At 41.1% G+C, this 20,073-nt stretch overlaps 1 protein-coding gene and 1 long non-coding RNA gene across 3 annotated transcripts in view; one reads left to right on the top strand and one right to left on the bottom strand.

The window, feature by feature from the left end:
- Window positions 1-385: 385 nt before the first annotated feature.
- The window catches only part of LOC129152035 (uncharacterized), a 45,617-nt gene continuing 25,929 nt past the window's right edge, over window positions 386-20,073 (top strand). Inside the window, exons 1-2 of one of the 2 annotated variants that reach the window (XR_008558760.1) lie at window positions 386-504; window positions 9,677-9,757. This is a non-coding gene — a long non-coding RNA (uncharacterized LOC129152035). The remainder of the gene's footprint in view (window positions 505-9,676; window positions 9,758-20,073) is intronic. The other variant, XR_008558759.1, reaches the window with a different exon arrangement.
- LOC114231058 (small nuclear ribonucleoprotein G-like) lies at window positions 8,153-8,341 on the bottom strand. Its single transcript, XM_054729040.1, has one exon. The coding sequence runs from the start codon at window positions 8,339-8,341 to the stop codon at window positions 8,153-8,155; it is 189 nt and encodes a 62-aa protein (XP_054585015.1).

The raw sequence follows: 20,073 nt of genomic DNA, 5'->3' as shown, positions 1-20,073 counted from the left end.
CTTGTTGGTCCCCTCACTCAGCCTTACACACATCCCTGCAAAATAGTCACCGCCTGGGAAAGTTTCTCAAGGAACTCCAGCCCAGAGGAGTTGCCTGGTGGCTGACCAGCCATGCTGTGCTTGAGTGAATCCCTTCTTATAACAGCAGGTCAGCTTGTCTCCTCATGTTTGCTGGGGTAACTCCTTTGAGAGGAACTCCACACTCCAGGCCGTTCCATTTCAGACAACTTTGACCATTAGGAACACTTCCTTGTGTTGAGTCAGAATCTTCCTTCATAATTTCTGTCATGGGCGCTGCCTAGTTCTTTCCCCAGGGGGCTCCTAGATGTCTGTCTTCTTCCCTGTCCCCATTTGTGAGGTCTTGATGACAGTCACTGCACCCGTCATTTATACATCATCAGCATTCATCACAATGCCCAACACAGAGCAGGTACTCTGTAAATACCAGCTGAATCAATGCATCATTCTGCTTTCAGGTCTCCACCAGTCCCTGCAATCATGGAGGTTAGAAACAGCTATATTTCATCATACACACACACACACACACACACATACACACACACACACACACACATATATATATACTAGAGGCCCGGTGCATGAAATTCGTGCACTGGGGAGGGTGTCCCTCAGCCCAGCTTGCACCCTCTCTAATATGGGACCCCTCGGGGGATGTTCAACTGCTGGTTTAGGCCCGATTCCACATCCCTCTCACAATCCAGGACCGCTGGCTCCTAACCGCTCACCTACCTGCCTGATTGCCCCCTAACTGCTTCCTTGCTGGCCTGATTGCCCCCAAATACCCTCTGCTGCTGGCCTGATCACCCCCAAGGCTTTTATTAGTATAGATATATATTCATATATACATAGATGCTCACATATATATGGTAAATATATATACATATGTAGGACAAACACCTATAGATAGGATATATTCAAGGTTCTGGAATCCATCTGCATGCTCTATATTTACTAGCATTACGACCTTGGGCAATTCATTTAACTTCTCTTTCATTTTCCTCATTTGTAAAATGGGCATAATTGATGGTACCTTTCTTATAAGGATGTTGAGGATTAAATAAGGAAATATATGTAAAATATATAGATATTTACATAAGTTAGAGAAGTTCTAACTGAAAAAGTAACTTTTGGATAAAGACCTGAAGAGAGAGTGGGGAACTGACCATATGGCTTGCTGGGGCAAGAGAATTTCAAACAGAGGCAGCAGCAAGTGCAAAGACCTGGGTGGGAACATGCTTGAAATAGTTGGGAAGCAATAAAGAGGCAGAGTGACTGGAGTAGAGTGAGTGTGTCTATGGATGAGGGAGAGGGAGGTCAGAGTGGTGATGGGTGGGTTCTGTAGGTTGTAGTAAGGACTTGGGCTTTGATTCTGGGAAACCTTTGGAGGATTTTGAGCAGAGGAGTGATATGCTTTAAGTTATGACTAATTGGGATGAATCAGGTTGCTGTGTTGAAAGAAGCAGGGACATTAAGATTGTTAAATTAAGCAAGGTAGGAGATGATGGTGGCTTGGACCAGGATAGGGTTAATGGGAGTGGGGAGAAGCACTGAATTTGACTTGGGAGAGTGGCCAGGATTTGCTGACAAACTGAATCTGAGGAGTAAGGGTAAGAAAAGGGTCAAGGATGATACCAAGGTCTTTCTCCAAGCATTTAGAAGGAAACAGATTGCCAATATAGAAGGAGCAAATTTTAGGCTCTCTTAAGCTTGAGATGACAATTAGACATCAAAGGGAGGACATCATGAAGACAGTTTGAAAAAATAAGTTTGAAATTCTGAAGTGAGATCCAGACTGGAGAAGTAAATTAAGGCGTCATGAATATAATGATGGTCTTAAAGCCATGTGATGAAGGGGGGCTCATAAAGGAGCGAGCATAGAGTAGAAAGGGAAGAAGTCCAAGGATTAGCCCTGGAGAACTCTAAGATTTAAAAGCACGGGGAGGGGGAGAGGGGGCGGCTGTGAAGAACTAGCAGAGAGAGAAGAGAAGCAATGAGGTGAGTTGTATAATTGGCCCAGCTCATTGCCTGCAGAGAATTTCCAAGACACGGTGCAGGGAGGGTAACCCAGACGAAGGCCAGCAGTCACCCTGAGGTAAGGAGACAGTATTCAGAAGTAGAGGAGACCAAGGTGACTAGAATTCACAGGACATAGTACCTGTGCCGTAGCGAACTGTTCAGGAAGAAAGCTGTAGAAACCTGCAGACGGTTCCCTTCAACATTTTAGCTGATTATTCATCAGTAAGGAAGATCCTACCTGAGGCCAAAGAACAAGCACCACAAAGGAGCAGGCTGGACAATTTACCCGCTCACATATACCTGGTTACTAAAACAAGGTATTACCTCAGTCATAGATGTGAGTGATCACCTCTCCTCACTTCCTTTTCTCTCATTATAGCATTCCCTTAATCTAAAAACCAGAAAGGCTTGTGTCTTCAGATGGCCACTTGACTGACTTCTCTGTGCTTATACACTGAGTGGCCAGATTACTATGATCTCTGAACACATAATAATCTGGCCACTCAGTGTATATCCTATATAATAAAAGGCTAATATGCAAATTGTCCCCTCGACCAGGAGTTTGACCATCAGGCAGGCCGACCAACTGCCCATGTCCCCTCTCCCTGGCCAGGCTGGCTGGACCCCACCCATGCAACGAATTCATGCACCGGGCCTCTAATACACACACACACACACACACACACACACACACACACACACACACACACACTGAGTGGCCAGATTATTATGCTATCAGAGATCATAATAATCTGGCCACTTGGTGTAGAATCCTTCCAAAGCCAGAAGAAGGATAGATAACATTTGGATGTAGTCTTAATAAAACAAAAGTCAACACTCATATCTTGGGGGAAATATGAAGAAAATGGAAATGGAACCGACAAAAGTTTAACCTTTGAGGCACTTATGAACTAGAAGGTATTGAGTGGCAGGTCCTGGATACCCCAGGAATTCTCAGAAGAGGATGGCTCATGACAAGAGGAGTGGGGAGCTGCTGCCTAGTCGAAAATTGCTCAGGAATGCACAAATTAGGGTTGGTATTTGGAAACCCAATTTCTATACTTTCCATTGTTTCTCTTTTCTTATAATAACAAGTCTATCTTTCCACCTATTTTTATTTAATCAAGTAAGACAGAGTGAGTTTAATGAGTTTTGATTCTCTCAGTCAGGAAGACCCGTCAATATTTGATAGGCAAGAAAGAGGCACTAAAAGAGCCCCATTCAAATATTTTAGTCACGTTCAAAAATCCAAAGACAGGTTCTTTTTTCGCAAAGCTTTATTCTCTTGTTATGAGTTCCTCTTCTTTCTGAATTGTCTTTTGTGATTACTCAAAGATCAAGCAGCTCGTACAACGTACATGAGTCAGTTTTATGGATCATGCAGGGTAGCCTGCTGTCTTGCCTCCATTGTTGTCAAGCTGAAATTACGTTGTCAAAACTTTTTAGCTGGCTACTTATTTACGATGTAAACAGATGGTTGCTGGTATCAAACTATTTTTGAATAGAGGATTTTTGCATATTCCTTTGGCTAAAATGACATTTTTTAAAAAGGATACACTATAGTTGAGGTCTTACCAGATACATGAAAATTTAACTTGAGTTGTGATTTTTGGCATAATAAAAAGTAAAGCAAAGTTTTTGAGAGATATGAGCCATTTCATTATGTCAATCAACAGATACATACATGGTTAAAATAACATCATGATCTTCATAGATGTGGTTTCACTAGATGTAAAATAATACATGTACTTTATATAATTAGAAATTTGCTTTTCTGAGTTCTCCTTTTTAAGAAAACATTTTGTTTTATTTTTCCAGCTTTATGGAGGAATAATTGACAAATTAAAATTGTGTCTATTTAAAGAACATAGCAGACATTAAATCTGTGAGCATATTTCCTGACCAACTGACCAAAAACAAAACAACAAAACAAAACAAAACCCCAGAAAGATAATCAACCAAACCATATTAGTGGGCATCTTGTGGTTGCCTTCTCAGCATCTATTGGGGTTCTTCCCTTATCCTGATAGCACCTAGACTTTGGGGAACCCACTCTTCCCTGTTGCAGTAGTCATGTGCTTTGGGTGGTGTGGACCCTCCTGCTAGCTCTAAAAGTAGGTTTCCACTGCATAAACCCATTGATGAGTATTTTTTTAAATGTATTTTTTATTGATTTCAGAGAGGAAGGGAGAGGGAGAGAGAGATAGAAACATCAATGATGAGAGAGAATAATTGATTGGCTGCTTCCTGCACGTCTCCTAGTGGGGATCGAGCCCACAACCTGGGCATGTGCCCTTGACCGGAATCGAACATGGGACCCTTCAGTCCGCAAGCTGATGCTCTATCCATTGAGCCAAACCAGCTAAGGATTGATGAGTTTGTTTGAGAGTTCAAAGAAATCCCTAGTAAATGGAACCTCTTCCTGGCCTAGGTTCTAAACAACTTGAAAGATAAAGCAAAGAGTCCATATGAAGGTCCCAAAGAGCACTTTTATTATTATTGAGGCCAACATAGGGCATGTGGCTCAGATTTGTTAATTAAGTGGACTTACTAATACTCAACACCAAATTATGCATATTTAAGCACCCATCATAGGCTCCCAAAGGAAGGGCAGAGCTGAACAGAGCATTCTGTTAGTCTTTACAAAATTGCCATATCAGATGAGAGGCTGGAGTAACAGTAACTGAAGTAACATTAGGAATGGGAAAGAAGCATTCTTCATAACAAACACCATCTTGCCACAATGGGATGGCTTGTAATCCAGGCCTAGGCCAATCAGTCATTGAAAAATTTCCTAGCCTCAGAGACTGATTAGGATTGCACCAATCAGAATGAAGTGCAAGTGTTTGATACTGGGAAGGGGCCTTTGAGAGGACCTCTTGTAATAATCACTTTGCTTCCATGAGGGAAGTCAGCCTGAGAATGAAGCTGATGTGGAGGAGATCAGACCTGCGAAAATCAGGGAAATACAGAGTTCGAGTCTAATCAAAATTAGTCTGAAATATTCCCCAGGCTTTTTCAGTTAAATGAGCCAATAAATTCTCTTTATTTTTTAAGCCAGTTTGAATTAGATTTTCTGTTAGTATAACCAAAATTATCCCAATTGATACTTATATATATCTTTTCTTTTAAAACTGGACACAAATCTTATCATTTCTAAGGCTTTTATAATTCACTAGAGGCCTGATGCATGAAGATTTGTGCAAGAATGGGCCTTCCTTCCCCCTGCCGGCACTGCCTTCGCTCCGGCTGGAGCTGCCTTTCTGCCTTTGCTCCAGCCCAGAGTCGCCTTTCCACCTTTCCACGCTGCCCAGAGGTCCGGAGCTGCTGGGGTGGTACAGAACGCCTGTGTTGTCACTGTGGTGACAATGCAAGCTTCCCGCTCCCAGCCACTCGGTGCCTGAGTATGCAAATTAACCCACCATCTTTGTTGGGTTAATTTGCGTACTCACTCCTGATAGGCTGGTGGGCAACGTGAAGGTACAGTCAATTTGCATCTTTCTCTTTTATTAGTGTAGATTCTCTGTATATTTATATTATAGCTGTCTCCTGACAGTTTTAAATTACTGTAGACTATATAATTTTTATATACTAAATTTTGTATAATTTTCTGTATAATTTTCCACTTAGTTATAACTTATTAGTGTTTTCATAGTATATTTTTTCATTCTTTTTTTCTTTCAGTCTATTTGTGTCTTTATGTTTACTCTGTGTTTTATAAACAACATTTAGTTGAGTCTTATCCTTAAAATCTAGTGCAATAATTTCTATTGGAGTGTTATGCCATTTATATTAAACTAGAGGCCTGATGCATGAAAATTCATGCAAGAATGGGCCTTCCTTCCCCTGGCTGCCGGCACCGCCTTCCCTCAGCTCAGGGCCGGAGCCACCTTTCTGCCTTCACTCTGCCTGGAGCCGCCTTTCCACCTTCCCACGCTGCCCAGAGGCCCAGAGCTGCTGGGGCGGTGCGGAACGCCTGTGAGATGGGGACTATTGTGATCTGGAGGACAGGGGAAGCCACAAATGAACTCTATCCTAGTGGTACCATGCAAAGATTTGATTCTAGGTTATTGGGTCCTCTTTTTTCTTTTTCCTAAAATAATCCCGAAATTCAGATCCTTTTGTAAAATTTCCCAATATTTCATGTTTACAAATAATTCAAAATTCTTTCAAAGCATGGTACAGTCCTAACAAAATATATCTGTTAGCTTAATTCAGTCCATGGATCACCAGTTCTCAGTCCCCAGTGTGGCCCAACTTCCTCATGTTAGATAAGAAATCTAAGGTCCCAAAGTACTTAACCTTAGTTCCGCAAAAAGGACTTTTGGAAGTTAAAAAATTTTTTAATTTTAGAAGTTAAACATGTTTTAAATTTAGTTACCAGTTTATTATAAGACTTTTGCATCAGAAATTTCACAAAGTGAGAAAATCTAGAAACTGCTCATGTGATCACTTATGGCACCATCAACTTTGGAGTGTAGTTATATTTAAGTGTAGATTTTCCACTATGAAAACAGATATATTAGTAGTAGTTCCAGATAATTAAGGAAATAAAATTTTAAAACCCTCCATCATACCAGTTTTTATCTATAACCATATACCAATTTTGTCGTATATTCCCACAAGTGACTTCTGAGGGAATGGGATCTATCTGATAATAAGATTATGAGTATGTATTCCTGGCAAGTTTTGTTGTATTTCACATTGACTTCTTTTTTCATCTCTTCATACTAAAATCTTATTTGCTATTTATAGAGACCTACTTGTTTTAACCACATACTTGATTGGAATGACAAAGAAAGGACCATTACTATTTCTCCTGCAAATCATTTTAATATTTCTATTTCTCTAGATGAAGTTTCTCTAAGTAAACATGACTATGGGTACTGGGGTGCTTCATTTTATAATGAAAGCCTAAAAAATAATTCCTTGTCTTGTATTCCTCTTCACATACATACATGTACTTATCCTTCCTACACCACACACAGAATCACAATCCTGCAACTGAATGAAGTGAATATGTTTTATGATGTATTTATTTTTCTCTCCAAACTCTGAGAGAAAAACTGGCTAGAAGCCCATGGCCATTAAGAACTCATTGCTTGCCAAGCAGCTACTGTTATTTGTTCAAAACACATTCATAGAATTGCCACTGCAACAACTTGGAAAGTAATTTAAAATCACACCATCATTTTCCATCCTCCAGCAACTTTACATTTCAATGCCTCACTGAACATTTCAGGAATAATCAACAGGACTCAGATTTTTTCTCTTTTAACTTGCAGGCTACAAGTTTGAATGGTAGAGATGTAATGTCTTGGGAGGTTTGGCTAAATTCCTTTTTCTTCTTCTGCTCCTAAGTGTGGGCATTTTCTAACTTTCCCCTCTTTCTTGTTTTTCTTTCTTTTTACAAAAAAAAAATTTCTATTGATTTCAGAGAGGAAGGGAGAGGAAGGGATAGAAACATAAATGATGAGAGAGAATCATTGATCAGCTGCCTCCTGCACGCCCCCTACTGGAGATTAAGCCTGAAACCTGGGGCATGTGCCTTGACCGGGAATGAACCACGACCTCCTGATTCATAAGTTGTCTATCAACCACCAAGCAACACCCACTGGGCTCTGTCTTGTTTTTCACTTTTTCCTCAGAGCTCTCACTTCTTCCATCAGATCAGTGCAGGATAATTTGCATCTCTAACATCTTTTTGTGACTGTGGTAAAATAACACAACATCAAATTTACCGCATCAACCATTTTTAAATGTGTAGGTCAGTGGTATTAAGTACATTCATATTGTTGTGCAACCATCACCACCATCCATCTCCAGAAACAATAATTCTCCATTCCTCCCTCCACACAGCCCTTGCAACCACCATTCTATTCTCTTATGAATTTGACTCCTTTGGGACCTCATGTAGCATTTGTCCTTTTTTAAAAAATCAATACAAAAGTTTATTTCACAAAAGTTCAATGTGAAAATGGACAGGACTCTATTTTTATATTGTAGTAAAACAGGTGCTGTGGAGAGGGGACATGTGGAAGCAGTTGATTTCTCTGGTCACTACAGCCATTCTTTATACTCGTTCCAAGGCTTCTAACATGATGATACTATTCCCTCATATCACCACCATTCCAATGTTGTTCTGTTGCCCACCAGTTGCCATCTCCACACATTCATCTATCACAAGATTCATAAAGAGATCAAGTCCACATAATATTCCCTGGACATGTCTGCCACCATTTAATTTGAATGATAACTTCTTGTCCATAAATTTTTTTAACTCATGAGGGTGAGCTTTGCTCATGGTGTCCAAGTGAGCTCAAAGATACTTCCAAATGGAATTTGGGGCCTCTCTGGCGCTCCCTCAGTAGGCCTGGCGTTTTTCATTATTTGTCCTTTTGCGACTCACTTATTTGACATAATGTCATCAAGGTTCATCCATGTTGTAGCATGCGTCAGAATTTCATTCCTTTTAAAGGCTAAATAATATGCCATTGTATGTATATACTACCTTTTATTTACCTGTTCATCCAATGTTGGGCATTTGGATTGTTTGTGACTAATGCTCCTATAAACATGGGTGTAAACTATCTGTTCTAAAGCACCGTAGCCTTAGTGCCATCTCCACATTTCCAACTGTTGCTGGACACGTTCACTTAGCTGTGCTATGGCTGATCACTCCTTCCAAAGGAAACTCCATGACCACAGCAACCCAGGCTTAACATATACAATATAATCTTTCATTTTTCATCCATTTTTAGTATCACTACCTAAACTTAGGCCCTTGCTATTTTTATCTCTAATTAGTTAATTAATGAATTCCAGTAACCATGCTGTGTGTTTCCTGCCCCAGCATCTTAGCTGTGCCATTCTCTACACCTGGAGAGCTCTTCACCTCTCCACCGTTCACCATCCCCCCTTGACACCTTCATGTGCACTCCAGCCCACACTAACTTCTCCCTTTCCTGGATCTCTTTAGCAATTATTATAAACTAGAGGCCTGGTGCATGAAATTCATGCACGGGGGTGTGTATGTCCCTCAGCCCAGCCTCCACCCTCTCCAATCTGGGACCCCTCTCACAATCCAGGGTTGCTGGCTCCCAACCACTCTCCTGCCTGCCTGCCTGATTGCCCCTAACCACTTCTTCCTGCCAGCCTGATCACCCCCTAACCACTCCCCTGCCAGCCTGATCGATGCCTAACTGCTCCCCTACCAGCCTGATTGCCCCTAACTGCCCTCCCCTGCCAGCCTGGTCACCCCTAACTGCCCTTCCCTGATGGCCTGGTCACCCCTAACTTCCCTCCCCTGCAGGCCTGGTCACCCCCAACTGCCCTCCCCTGCCAGCCTGGTTGCCCCCAACTGCCCTCCCCTGCCAGCCTGGTACCCCCCAACTGCCCTCCTCTGCAGGCCTGATCGCCCCCAACTGCCCTCCCTTGCAGGCCTGACCCCTCCCAACTGCCCTCCCCTGCCAGCCATCTTGTGGTGGCCATCTTGTGTGTGGGAGTAATGGTCAATTTGCATATTACCTCTTTATTATATAGGATCACTTTTAGTCCTTAGTAATTAATTGTCTTGGAATTACTTATCCACTCCTCTGTGTCTTAGTTCCATAACTGGAGTGTACATCTTATATTTTAGTTGTAATACCAGTTTGTTCCTGGGAGCATGACTATGAAGCATTTCTAACTCTTTCATTTTCTGGATTGTACATCTTGGAAGGTAAAGACTGCATCATTTACTTATCCTTTCTTCGGTGACTGGTATTTACTGAGTATTTACTGTTTTATCCCTGAGCTAGGGTTACAAACTGGCATGGGGCATGCTCCCTCCTTTTAAACTACTCCCATTTTAATGGGGATGTAGCACTAGAGCACATCATTATAATGCAGTATGAAAATGGTTTCAGAGGAGCCCTGGACAGGGCTAATTTTACCTAGGGGAACTGAAGAGGGCGTATGTATCTTGACATTTCCGCATTGACAAATGGCCCACTGAAAATCACAGAAGTTCCTTGTATGTGATAATTCATGGCTTTCACAATTGATTTTTCTGTCTCTATAGAGAAGCCATTAGCCTTTTCATGCATTTGCCTGCAGGATCCACACATATGTTTTACACTACTAATTGTTGGAAAAAATAGTCTGGGCCTCAGGAATTAGAATGACAACCCTCACTCCCAATTCCACTTTATGAGGAATACATATAACTGCCCCTCCCTCAAAGACAGTGCCTCAGGGTCAGGGAAGTGTCAGGTTACATGGGTTAGAACCCAGAAGCCTGGATAATTGATTTGGAAAGTACAGATGGCACTCATTTCTCAAGAGAAGGCATGGTAAAAATTTGAGAGATTATGTCATTTTCGATGATGGTGGGAAACTGATAAAGAACTATCTTCACTTCTCTTGTCATGAAGCCCATATCCAAAAAGCCTGACCAATACAGCTGAATTAATGGGTTAAAGAAGGGAAAACCTTTTCTTGCCTCTGATAGGCCAGCCTTAGTTAAAGGTCTACACTGGGAGCTGAGAATATAGTCAACACACCCATCTCAGCTGCAGGGGCTGAAAGTGATGGGGGAGGGGGTACTATTTCCAAAGAGAAAAGAGCAACACCATCACTCCCAGAAGAATGAATGAGTGCCTGGCAGGCTAAAAGAACCAATATTCACTTTCTCTCACAGTATAAAACTTTTCATTTGGTATAATAAGGGAAGGGGGACTGGACAGGCAGAGAGGACCAACCCAGCATTGTCTTGTTCTAAGGATTGATTGGACCAACTATTATATCTACTGTCCACTTCTCTGGTTATCTTCATCATATCACAAGTTAGAATTCTTACAAATCCCTAGAAAAGCTGTTCCTTACAATGAGTATACAGAATTTTAGTACACTATTGTTTAAATGTTGAAAAGGGTTTCTTTCTTTTTCTCTCGTTGCATGTTGGCTTTTCACAGTGCGCAATTTTGCTGTATTTATAATCATTATGTATTTTGTTTGGGGAGAATGCATGTTGTCATCAAAGCTTTTCACACAACTAGAGGAATGATCATCTTCACTATCAATATCCCAGTACAGCCTGCCTTTCTCCCCCCGAGAATATTTAAAATAGGTTGCAAAACTCAGATGTATAGCAATTGAAGGGAAAACTAAAACCAATTTAATTTTCTTAATCAAGAAGTAATTAATTTGTACATGGCAACATTAGAGTACCATAAAAAAGACTCCGTGCATTCCTTTCACTTTCCCTTTCACAAAGTCACTATTGAATCTCGCCTTGTTTGTGGTATAACAATGCAGAGCTTGTGCATAAAGTGACAGTAAACTAATGCAAAGAATTTCCTCATGAATAGGATAAATGATTTTTTTTAATTTCAAGGAAACTGTATTTAAAATGCAATTTTTGAAAAATATAATAAAGCCAAATATAAATATTGTGAACAGATGTTTCTTAAGAAGTTTCTGAAATGAATAGTCACCATCTGGAACCATTAACAATGAGAAGGTAAGCAAGCACCTGTTTCCTTTCTTTAAAAAGATTTCATCTCTGTATCAAATTATAAACAAGTACGGCAGTTTCCATAAAAATGCAATATCCTAGTTACCAAACTGTTTAGAAAAATATCGATAAGAATATAGATGTTTTAGAAAAGTGTGCTTCTAAAAGGTTTAGTCTGTTTTCAGATTTCTTTGCTTACTCATAATTTTTTAAAGATCAAACTCTTCAAAGTGGGAGCATGTTCTGCATTTTCACAGACATGCACAAAACGTGAATGGACACTAACACTGCCACCACCAAGGTGTGTCTATTTGCCCATTGCCACATTTTAGGTGCTGCACAATATGAGGTGAACCTATAAGCCTGGCAGCCTTGAGAACTTGATTGCATTAGTGGCCTCAGTGAATATTCTGTATCCACACCCTTTGTAATATGGTTTTGCAGCAATTTGCACCAAGAGGCAGAGTCTTCTGCTTCATCCTTTAAATCAGGGCTAAACTAGTGACTTGATTTAGCCAATAGAATGCAGAATAAGGGACAGCATCCAGTTCTAAGCCTAGCAGATGTTTTGCACACTTTCATTCTTTCTTGTGGGACCCTGCTACAGACATGTAAATAAGCATGGGCTAGCCTGCAGGAGGACGAGAGACCCCATGGAGGAAAGGCCAGTTATGTCTGTGAAGTCCTCCTAAAGCAGCTTGCAGCCAACCAACTCCCCACCATGTGAGAGAGCCAGCCCAGATCAGGTTCTTAGCCTTTGCCTGTAGCAGTAGGGTTTTGATTTATTGATGCCTAATGATTGACATTGGGTAATGCAAGCTGTTAAAAGATTTAAAGAACTTCTGACTGCTGCCTTTTTATCTCCTTGAAATACAGGGAGGTAGATACAATTTAAAAAAGAAGAAGATGATGGGATTTACAGGTATATTTCCTTATGCAGGTTGGCGGTTCTAAATAAATGAAACAGAAAAAACATTGAGTGAGTATAAGGATATGATTATCTTACTGAAGGACATAATATATTTTTAATAATTTCATCATTTTAATATAATTACAAATTAGGCTAATCTCTTGGTTGAAACCCACCCTTCTTACAAGCGAATTCTTTTTTATTGAATTTATTGGGGTGACATCTATATATATAAAAGCCTAAGTGACCAAACAACTGAACGACCAGTCGCTATGACATGCACTGACCACCAGGGGGCAGATTCTCAGTGCAGGAGCTGCCCCCTGGTGGTCAGTGTGCTCCCACAGCAGGAGCACCACTCAGCTGACTGACAGGCACCAGATGCGGAGCTCACAGCTGGCAAGCATAGCTGCAGTGGCAGCACGAGCCTCTCCCACCTCTGCGAGCAGTGGCAGCAGGCGTAGTGGGGCCAGGATGAGCAGGAGCAGTGTGGTGCCTGGTCTCACACTACATCCCATGGGAGATGTTGGACTGCCAATTTCAGAGATTGGGGATCCCAGCCTGCAGGGATCGGGCTGAAACCAGCAGTCCGACATCCCCCAAGGAGTCCCGGATTGCAAGAGGAAGCAGGCCAGGCTGAGGAACCCACCAGTGCACGAATTCATGCACCAGGCCTCTAGTTGGTTAATAAAAACAAATGAATTCTTGTTTCAACAGTTGGTTCCACATATTATATGCTCTTTTAAAATAAGTCAGTCAGAAAAAGACAAGTATCACATGATCTCACTCATGTGGAATCTAATGAACAAAATAAACTGATGAACAAAATAGATCTAAAGACATAGAAGCATGGAACAGACTGACAAACCTCAGAGGGAGGGTAGGGTGGGTGAGTAGGGAGAGATTAACCAAAAAACTTATGTGCATATATGCATAACCCATGGACACAGACAATAGTGTAGTGAAGGCCTAGAGGTGTGGGGTGTGCGGGTGTGGGGTGGAGGGCATCAATGCGGGGGGGGGGGTACATCTGTAATCTGTAATACTTTCAACAATAAAGATAAAATTTTTAAAATATTCAATTAATTAATTTATAAATTAATTCTACTTGTTTCCTGGCTAATTAATCTTCATTATATTAGTTTTACTGTAAGTGAATTAATTGGACTATATTAACTCCATTAGCAGATTGATATGATAGCTTTTGACACTGGGTTTCAAAGAATAAAGCAATCAAAGGTTATTTTTCATATTTGTGATGATCATTTATTGGTGACCTCCCTGGCATCAATCTTCCACTTTTTCCTTTATCCATACTCCTAAATTTATTTTCTTCAGTCATGTGATTTTGGTGGGAATAATCTAACTCCAAATTCCAGGTATGGGCTCTAATTGGCTTATGTCCCATGGCCACTTGTGTTGGTTCTGGAGTGAAGCACACACAATCAAAGCTAATGAGATGCAAGGAGATGTTTGCTGGAATTCTGATGTGGAGAAGCCTGCCTGTTTCCCTGCATGGTATGAGATATGGAATTGTGGAAGTCATTTTTCTGTAAGGAGAGGAGACTCTAGGGTTGCCAGAAGGCCACAAAATAGAGCCAAAGGTGAAGCCAAACCATGGAGAGCAGATAAAAAACATGCGTCTTCGGAAACATTGTTTGACCTGCTGAAAAGAGCCTTGTCTGAAGTTGATTTTGCCTCTTGAGTTTTCATTGATGTGACTAACAAATCCCTGTTATTATTTAAGGCAACTGAGTTGTTTTACCTTCACTTGAAACTGAAAGACACTGACTGATACAACCTCTATCTCTTATTTTCTTGCTTTGCTTCAAGCACCCAGTTCAGTCCCTTTTCCTCTTGCCTGGCCTTTCGCAATAGCCTCTTAACTACCTTCCTTCTTCCAGTCCATGCTGCTCTGATCTTTGCTTTGTTACAGGGTTAATATCTCTTAGTTACACCTATGATCATACCTCCTTGCTCAAAACACTTCAATGACTCCTCAATGCCTACTGCATTAAAAAACAAATATCTCCTTTTGACATGCCAGGCCCACCTCAGTATGCCCAACTGTCCTCCTTAAAGCTTCCTATGGCCTCCATTCCGTGCTGGTAGGTACAGAAGACCTTTTCTAATCTGTTCCTTATTTGACAGATCAGTAGTGTTTAACATTAGTAACTGCTCTGGTTTGTGTGATGCAGCAGTCTCTTTTTTAAGTCAGATCCTTCTTTACCCTGTCATCAAACATTGCGATTTTTCCAGGCTGTATTCTAGGGTTGTTGCTCTTCTCAGTTCATTCCCATGTGCTGGACTTAAAGCTCCTTTTAAATGCCAATGAATTAGAAATCTAAACCTCCAACTGAGATTGCTCCTCTAAGTTTCAAACCCCAAAATCCACTTGTCCATTGGACATCATCATCTCAGACTGGTCAGTCACCTTACACTCAAACCTGCCCTTCCTCCGGGGTTCCCACCCCCATGAGTAGTGAGAATCACCTATCAAGGCGTTCAAGCCAGAAATTTGGAAGTCATGTTTGGCTCCTCCATCTCCCTAATCCTTCAAATCTAATCAAACACCAAGTCCCGTTAATTCTACCTGCTATACATCTCTTGACTTTGTGACTTCTCTCCATTCCCTACTGTCACCATCTAGTACCAGCCATATTGACCTGTCCCCTGGCCTACTACAACCGTCTCCTAATTGGTTCCCAGGCTTCCACTCTGGCTTCCTTTCTTTTCTTCCTCCACCTGAATATCATCTTTTCAAAATATGAAAATGTGATCATGCCACTCTCTTGTATATAACCTCTCATTGACTTCCCGATGCCCTGAGAATCAAGTCCAAATTCTTCCCATGGTCTCTAATGAGCCAGCCCCCTGCTGGCCTCACCAGCCTCATCTTGGGGCCATTCTCCATTTTGCTTTGCTCACCACACTCTTCTTTGTCTGTAGGCAGCACCTATACTATCTCTGCTCCAGCAATATTCTTATCCTCCTTCCTGCTGCCCAAACCCAAGGCTCCAGTTCACATACCCTTCACCAGTGCCCCAGATTGTCAGCAAACCTCTCTCCACCATGTGTCTCCTCTTTTTTTTTTAAATGCTCATCACAATTGTATGACCCATTCAATGTTTCTCTACTTGCCTGGACCTTAAGCTCCATGAGGATGGGAACTATCTGTTTTGTAACCTTTGATACCAAACTTTTTTTTTCCATGGAAAAAAAATACTTTGGAGAAAGAAAATTAAATCCAAAAAGCACCTTTTTGGGTGCTTACCTAAAAATAAATATGTTAATTATTTTTAAAAATTTTGTTTGTATAAACAAAGAGTTGGAAATAAATGTAAAAGGAAGGTAAGTAATTTGCATAAAATATATTTCCTAAAACATATTTTTAGCTTGTAAAATAAAGAAGTGTTTACAAATGCTTTTTCAGTTTTATTTTTTAAATATATTTTTATTTATTTCAGAGAGAAAGGGAGAAGGAAACGAAATAGAAACATCAATGATGAGAGAGAATCATTGATTGGCTGCCTCCTGAACACCCCCCACTGTGGATTGAGCCAGCAATCCAGGCATATGCCCTTGACTGGAACTGAACCCAGGACCCTTCAGTCCACAGGCCGACGCTCTATTCACTGAGCTAAACCAGCTAGGACCAGATGCTTTTTAAAAGAGGATATTTAAAATTCATTATTTAGCCCTAGTTGGCCTTGACTGAAAGGTCACGGGTTCCATTCCAGTCAAGGGCACATGCCTGGGTTTCAGGCTCAGTCCCCAGTAGGGGGTGTGCAGGAGGCAGCTGATCAATGATTTTCTCTTATCATTGATGTTTCTATCTCTCTCTCCCTCTCCCTTCCTCTCTAAAATCAATAGAAGTATATTTTAAAAGAACCCATATTTAAATAAGTCTCTTATAAGGCCATAAATTTGGGAAAGCAAAGAAGTAAAAATTCTCAAACCTCTCAAACATATTTCTATCTTTATACTTATTTGTTATGATGGAGGAAATTGCTGATAAATATCTTAGATGATGTAGAGAGATAATTGCTAACTACAATGTCACAAGTTGAAAATTTGAATTATAAATGATCAATTGTCATTATATGGGGTTCCTTTGGATAAGATCCTTTTGAAAGTAGTCTAAATTTTAGTTTAATGCACTTAAAAATAAAATTTATGCCACTTAGCAAAAGAAAATGTGGGCTGATTGTTTAGTTCAGCCTTTGTATTTGGGTAAATGAGTCAGAACCTTCCAGAACCTAAGCTTTTCTTAGGTGGTAAACTAAGATTCTTGGAAATCTTTATTAACTCTTTGTAACCACATGAGCATTGTTCAAAAAAGCTAAAGCTTGAAAGCTGTAGAGAAGGTGAGAGCACAAACTACAAACTGATTTTATTCTTACTCAGTAAACAGTTATTCCCTATGCCCATGAGTTATCAGGGTTTTAGGATCTCTGTCAAAAACAGGTGCTCAGCTTTTTAAAAATTAGAATATTATAACTGCATTTAGGGCCAAAAATATGTTATGCCCTGCTCTGCCCTTTCAAAATATATTAACCATAATTTTAGATATTTTGTGATCTTAATGATAATAATTTATTCTATTCATAGCTCTATGCTAAGTGCCCTGAATACATTATCTTGTTTAATCCTCACAACAATTCTATGTGATAGGTACTACTGTTTTCTTTCTTCCCCCCTTCCCCGGGGGGTACTATTACTTTCTATCCCCTTTGTACAGTGGAGGCAACTGATGCTCAGAGAAGTTAAGTAACTCACCCACAGTCACACAGATAGGGGGAGCTAGAACAACACAGCATGTTTTCTGCCTCCAAAGTCAGTAGAGTTATCCACAGTGGTGCACTCCCACTGTCAGATTATGAATTTGCATGTTCCTGTTCTGGTCAGGCAGGTGGCAATGATGCTAGCAATTTCCAATTACATAATAATGAAAAGTTTAATTTGATACCATATTTAATTTTTCTAATTTCTCACGAGAAATATTTTTCCTCCTGAAGAGTTTTAGCAAACAAAAACATTTCTTTCTTCTAGGAAATGAAAGGCCCTCTCTTATCTCAGGACAATTAATGGCTATCAGTATTGGTTTGACTTCCAAATACTTCTATTGTAAAGTAATTTAAGTTCTATCTATGTAGATGAGCCCTGCCTATCTCCCTATACTGGAAGCCCGGAAATCAGTCTGATGGGAAGGGCTGCCCAGAACTCAGAATGCAGGCGGGCAGTAGAGACAAGAATTGCCCTAAGGAAGATGAACTAGACACACACGTTAAATATGGGAAAGTCCTTCCCCCCCAGCCCCCAAAAATAAATGCAGCTAACCATCGACTTGGAAAGGCTGGAGTCCAACTCACTAAAACAATTATCGAGCACCCATCCTCTGCCAGGAGCTGTGCTCCCCACTTTCATCTTGTTTTTCATCTTCTTGCTACTCCCCACCCCACCCCCACTCCAAGCCGCCTGTGCTGGTCAGAGTCTGAGGTTCTGCTGAAACATACATGCATCTCACTTTTCCCTGCCTCTACCCTGAGACACATCATTAGGCCCCTACTGGCAGTGGAAAGGGCTGCAGCCAGGCCAGTCCCTAAGCCCAGCTCTCTGCAGCAGGCCCTTAAACGGGTTTACATCACCCCACCCCACCTCTGCCTGCTCCCTGGCCTGTTGTCACCCAGATTATGCTTCAGGACAGAAGTGGTTGAGGGCAGAGGCCCAGCAAGAAAATTCCTAAACAGCAGATAGGAGAAATGGTAAAAGCAGTGAGTGCTTAGAATTTACGACCTGCCAGTATACTACCTTGGTAACCTCCAGGCCACGCAAGGTAACATTACTGCATGTCACAGCCGAAGACACTGAAACTGAGAGGCTGTGACATCATGGTCACAAAGGCAGTGTAGAACTGGGGTTTAAAGCCTAAAGTGTCTGATTTGAATCCAAGTCTCTACTGCAGGCCTGCGAGATGTGTCTGAAGGCAGGGATCCGGAACTCACTGCCTGCTAGAGTCCCAGGATTCCTCAGCTCCAGGCCAGCACGTGAGGGTGTGACAATCACGGGACATTGCCCTTTGCTTTCAGGAGAATATCCGTAGTCTCACTTTTTCTGGGACTGGAGCCCAACAAGTGTTCCCGCTCTTGGTTGCATTTTCTAATCTCTTCTCCTTGTTTCACAGGTTTAAATTTATTTTGTCTTGGAAAATATCAAGACCTTGCTAACGGCCTTCAAATACCCACCTTTTCTTTCTGTTCTTTGTTGCCCAGTCTCTTAAAAGTGGTCTACATCAGGGAGGGAGGAGGGAGGAGTTATTGTTTAATGGGTAAGAGTGTCCGTTTTTATAGGACAAAAGCTGTGGAGATGGATGGTGATGATGGCAGCATAACATTATGAATGTATTTAATTCCACTGAACTGTACACCGAAAAAACGGTTAAGATGATAAATTTTATGTTATGTGTATTTTATTTTTTTGAATATATTTTTTATTGATTTTAGTGAGGAAGGGAGAGGGAGAGAAAGAGAGAGAGAGAGAGAGAGAGAGAGAGAGAGAGAGAGAGAGAGAGAGAAGAGAAACATAAATGATGAGACAGAATCATTGATAGGCTGCCTCCTCCATGCCCCACACTGGGGATTGAGCCCGCAACCCCGGCATGTGCCCTGACTGGGAATCAAACTGTCACCTCCTGGTTCATAGATCGCCACTCAACCACTGAGCCACACTGGCTGGGCTCAGTAGTTATTATCTGTATTTTAACCACAATAAAACAAATTGGAAAAAAGTGGTGTATACCACTGCCCCTGCTTGGACGAACAGCTGCCCTAGCTCTCCAGGACAGAGGAGTTTCCAGAGAGGCGGGGACGATCAGTGCTAAAACTGAAACAATCTAAAAAAAAAAAAAGAAAAGAAACCAGAAACAATCCTACATCCTTATTTCTCCCTCACTGTGGGGCATGTTCACATTTAGAGTTAGGAATCTGCCTTTGTCCATCCACTGACACAGACATAACAACTAACCCAGTGATCTTTCTTCAATTTTGCAGCATTTGACTGGTGAATTTCTCCTTCTGGATATTTCTTTATCCTCAGTAGATGCCAGTCTATGATTTCCTTTCTCCTAACAGCTCCTTCTCCATCTCCTTCATGAACTCCTGGTTCTATTGCCAAATTTTGTTCTCAGACCACACAAGGTCAGGCAGGTGTGGGTTCAAGTTCCAGTTCTTTACCTGTGAGCTCCTTGAGCATGCAAAGTTATTTAATGCTTAGCTTATTTAATCCCCCTGAATCTGTAATATAGGGTTAATGATTCCTATGTACAGTGTACCGTGGGGACTAGGAAGGAATATTTAGAACATTTAAGATAGTTCTTGGCAGAAAGTAAGTCCTCAATAAAAGAAAGTTATTGTTACTACTTCATCTTTTAGGTTTTTTATTTTTTTCAAGATAAAATATTACTTTGTCATTTCTATGCAGCCTCAAGTTTCTTTCTAGCTCCATGACCATATTCCAATTGTCACCTTTACCAGGCTGTCTTCCAGCTCTATCCATTCAAAATATCTAAGACTGAAGCCACCATAATCCCCTCCAACCAGCTCTCAGGGTGTCTTTTTTTGTTTCTAGGATT

This window comes from Eptesicus fuscus, chromosome 2, assembly GCF_027574615.1.
Source record: "Eptesicus fuscus isolate TK198812 chromosome 2, DD_ASM_mEF_20220401, whole genome shotgun sequence".
Lineage (NCBI taxonomy): Eukaryota > Metazoa > Chordata > Mammalia > Chiroptera > Vespertilionidae > Eptesicus > Eptesicus fuscus.
The sequence above is the reverse complement of the archived record's forward strand: the minus strand, read 5'-3'. Positions and strand labels throughout refer to the sequence as shown.

Bases quoted from the DNA above. Each gene is read 5' to 3' on its own strand.
- LOC114231058 (XM_054729040.1), bottom strand. From the start codon at position 8,341: ATGAGCAAAGCTCACCCTCATGAGTTAAAAAAATTTATGGACAAGAAG.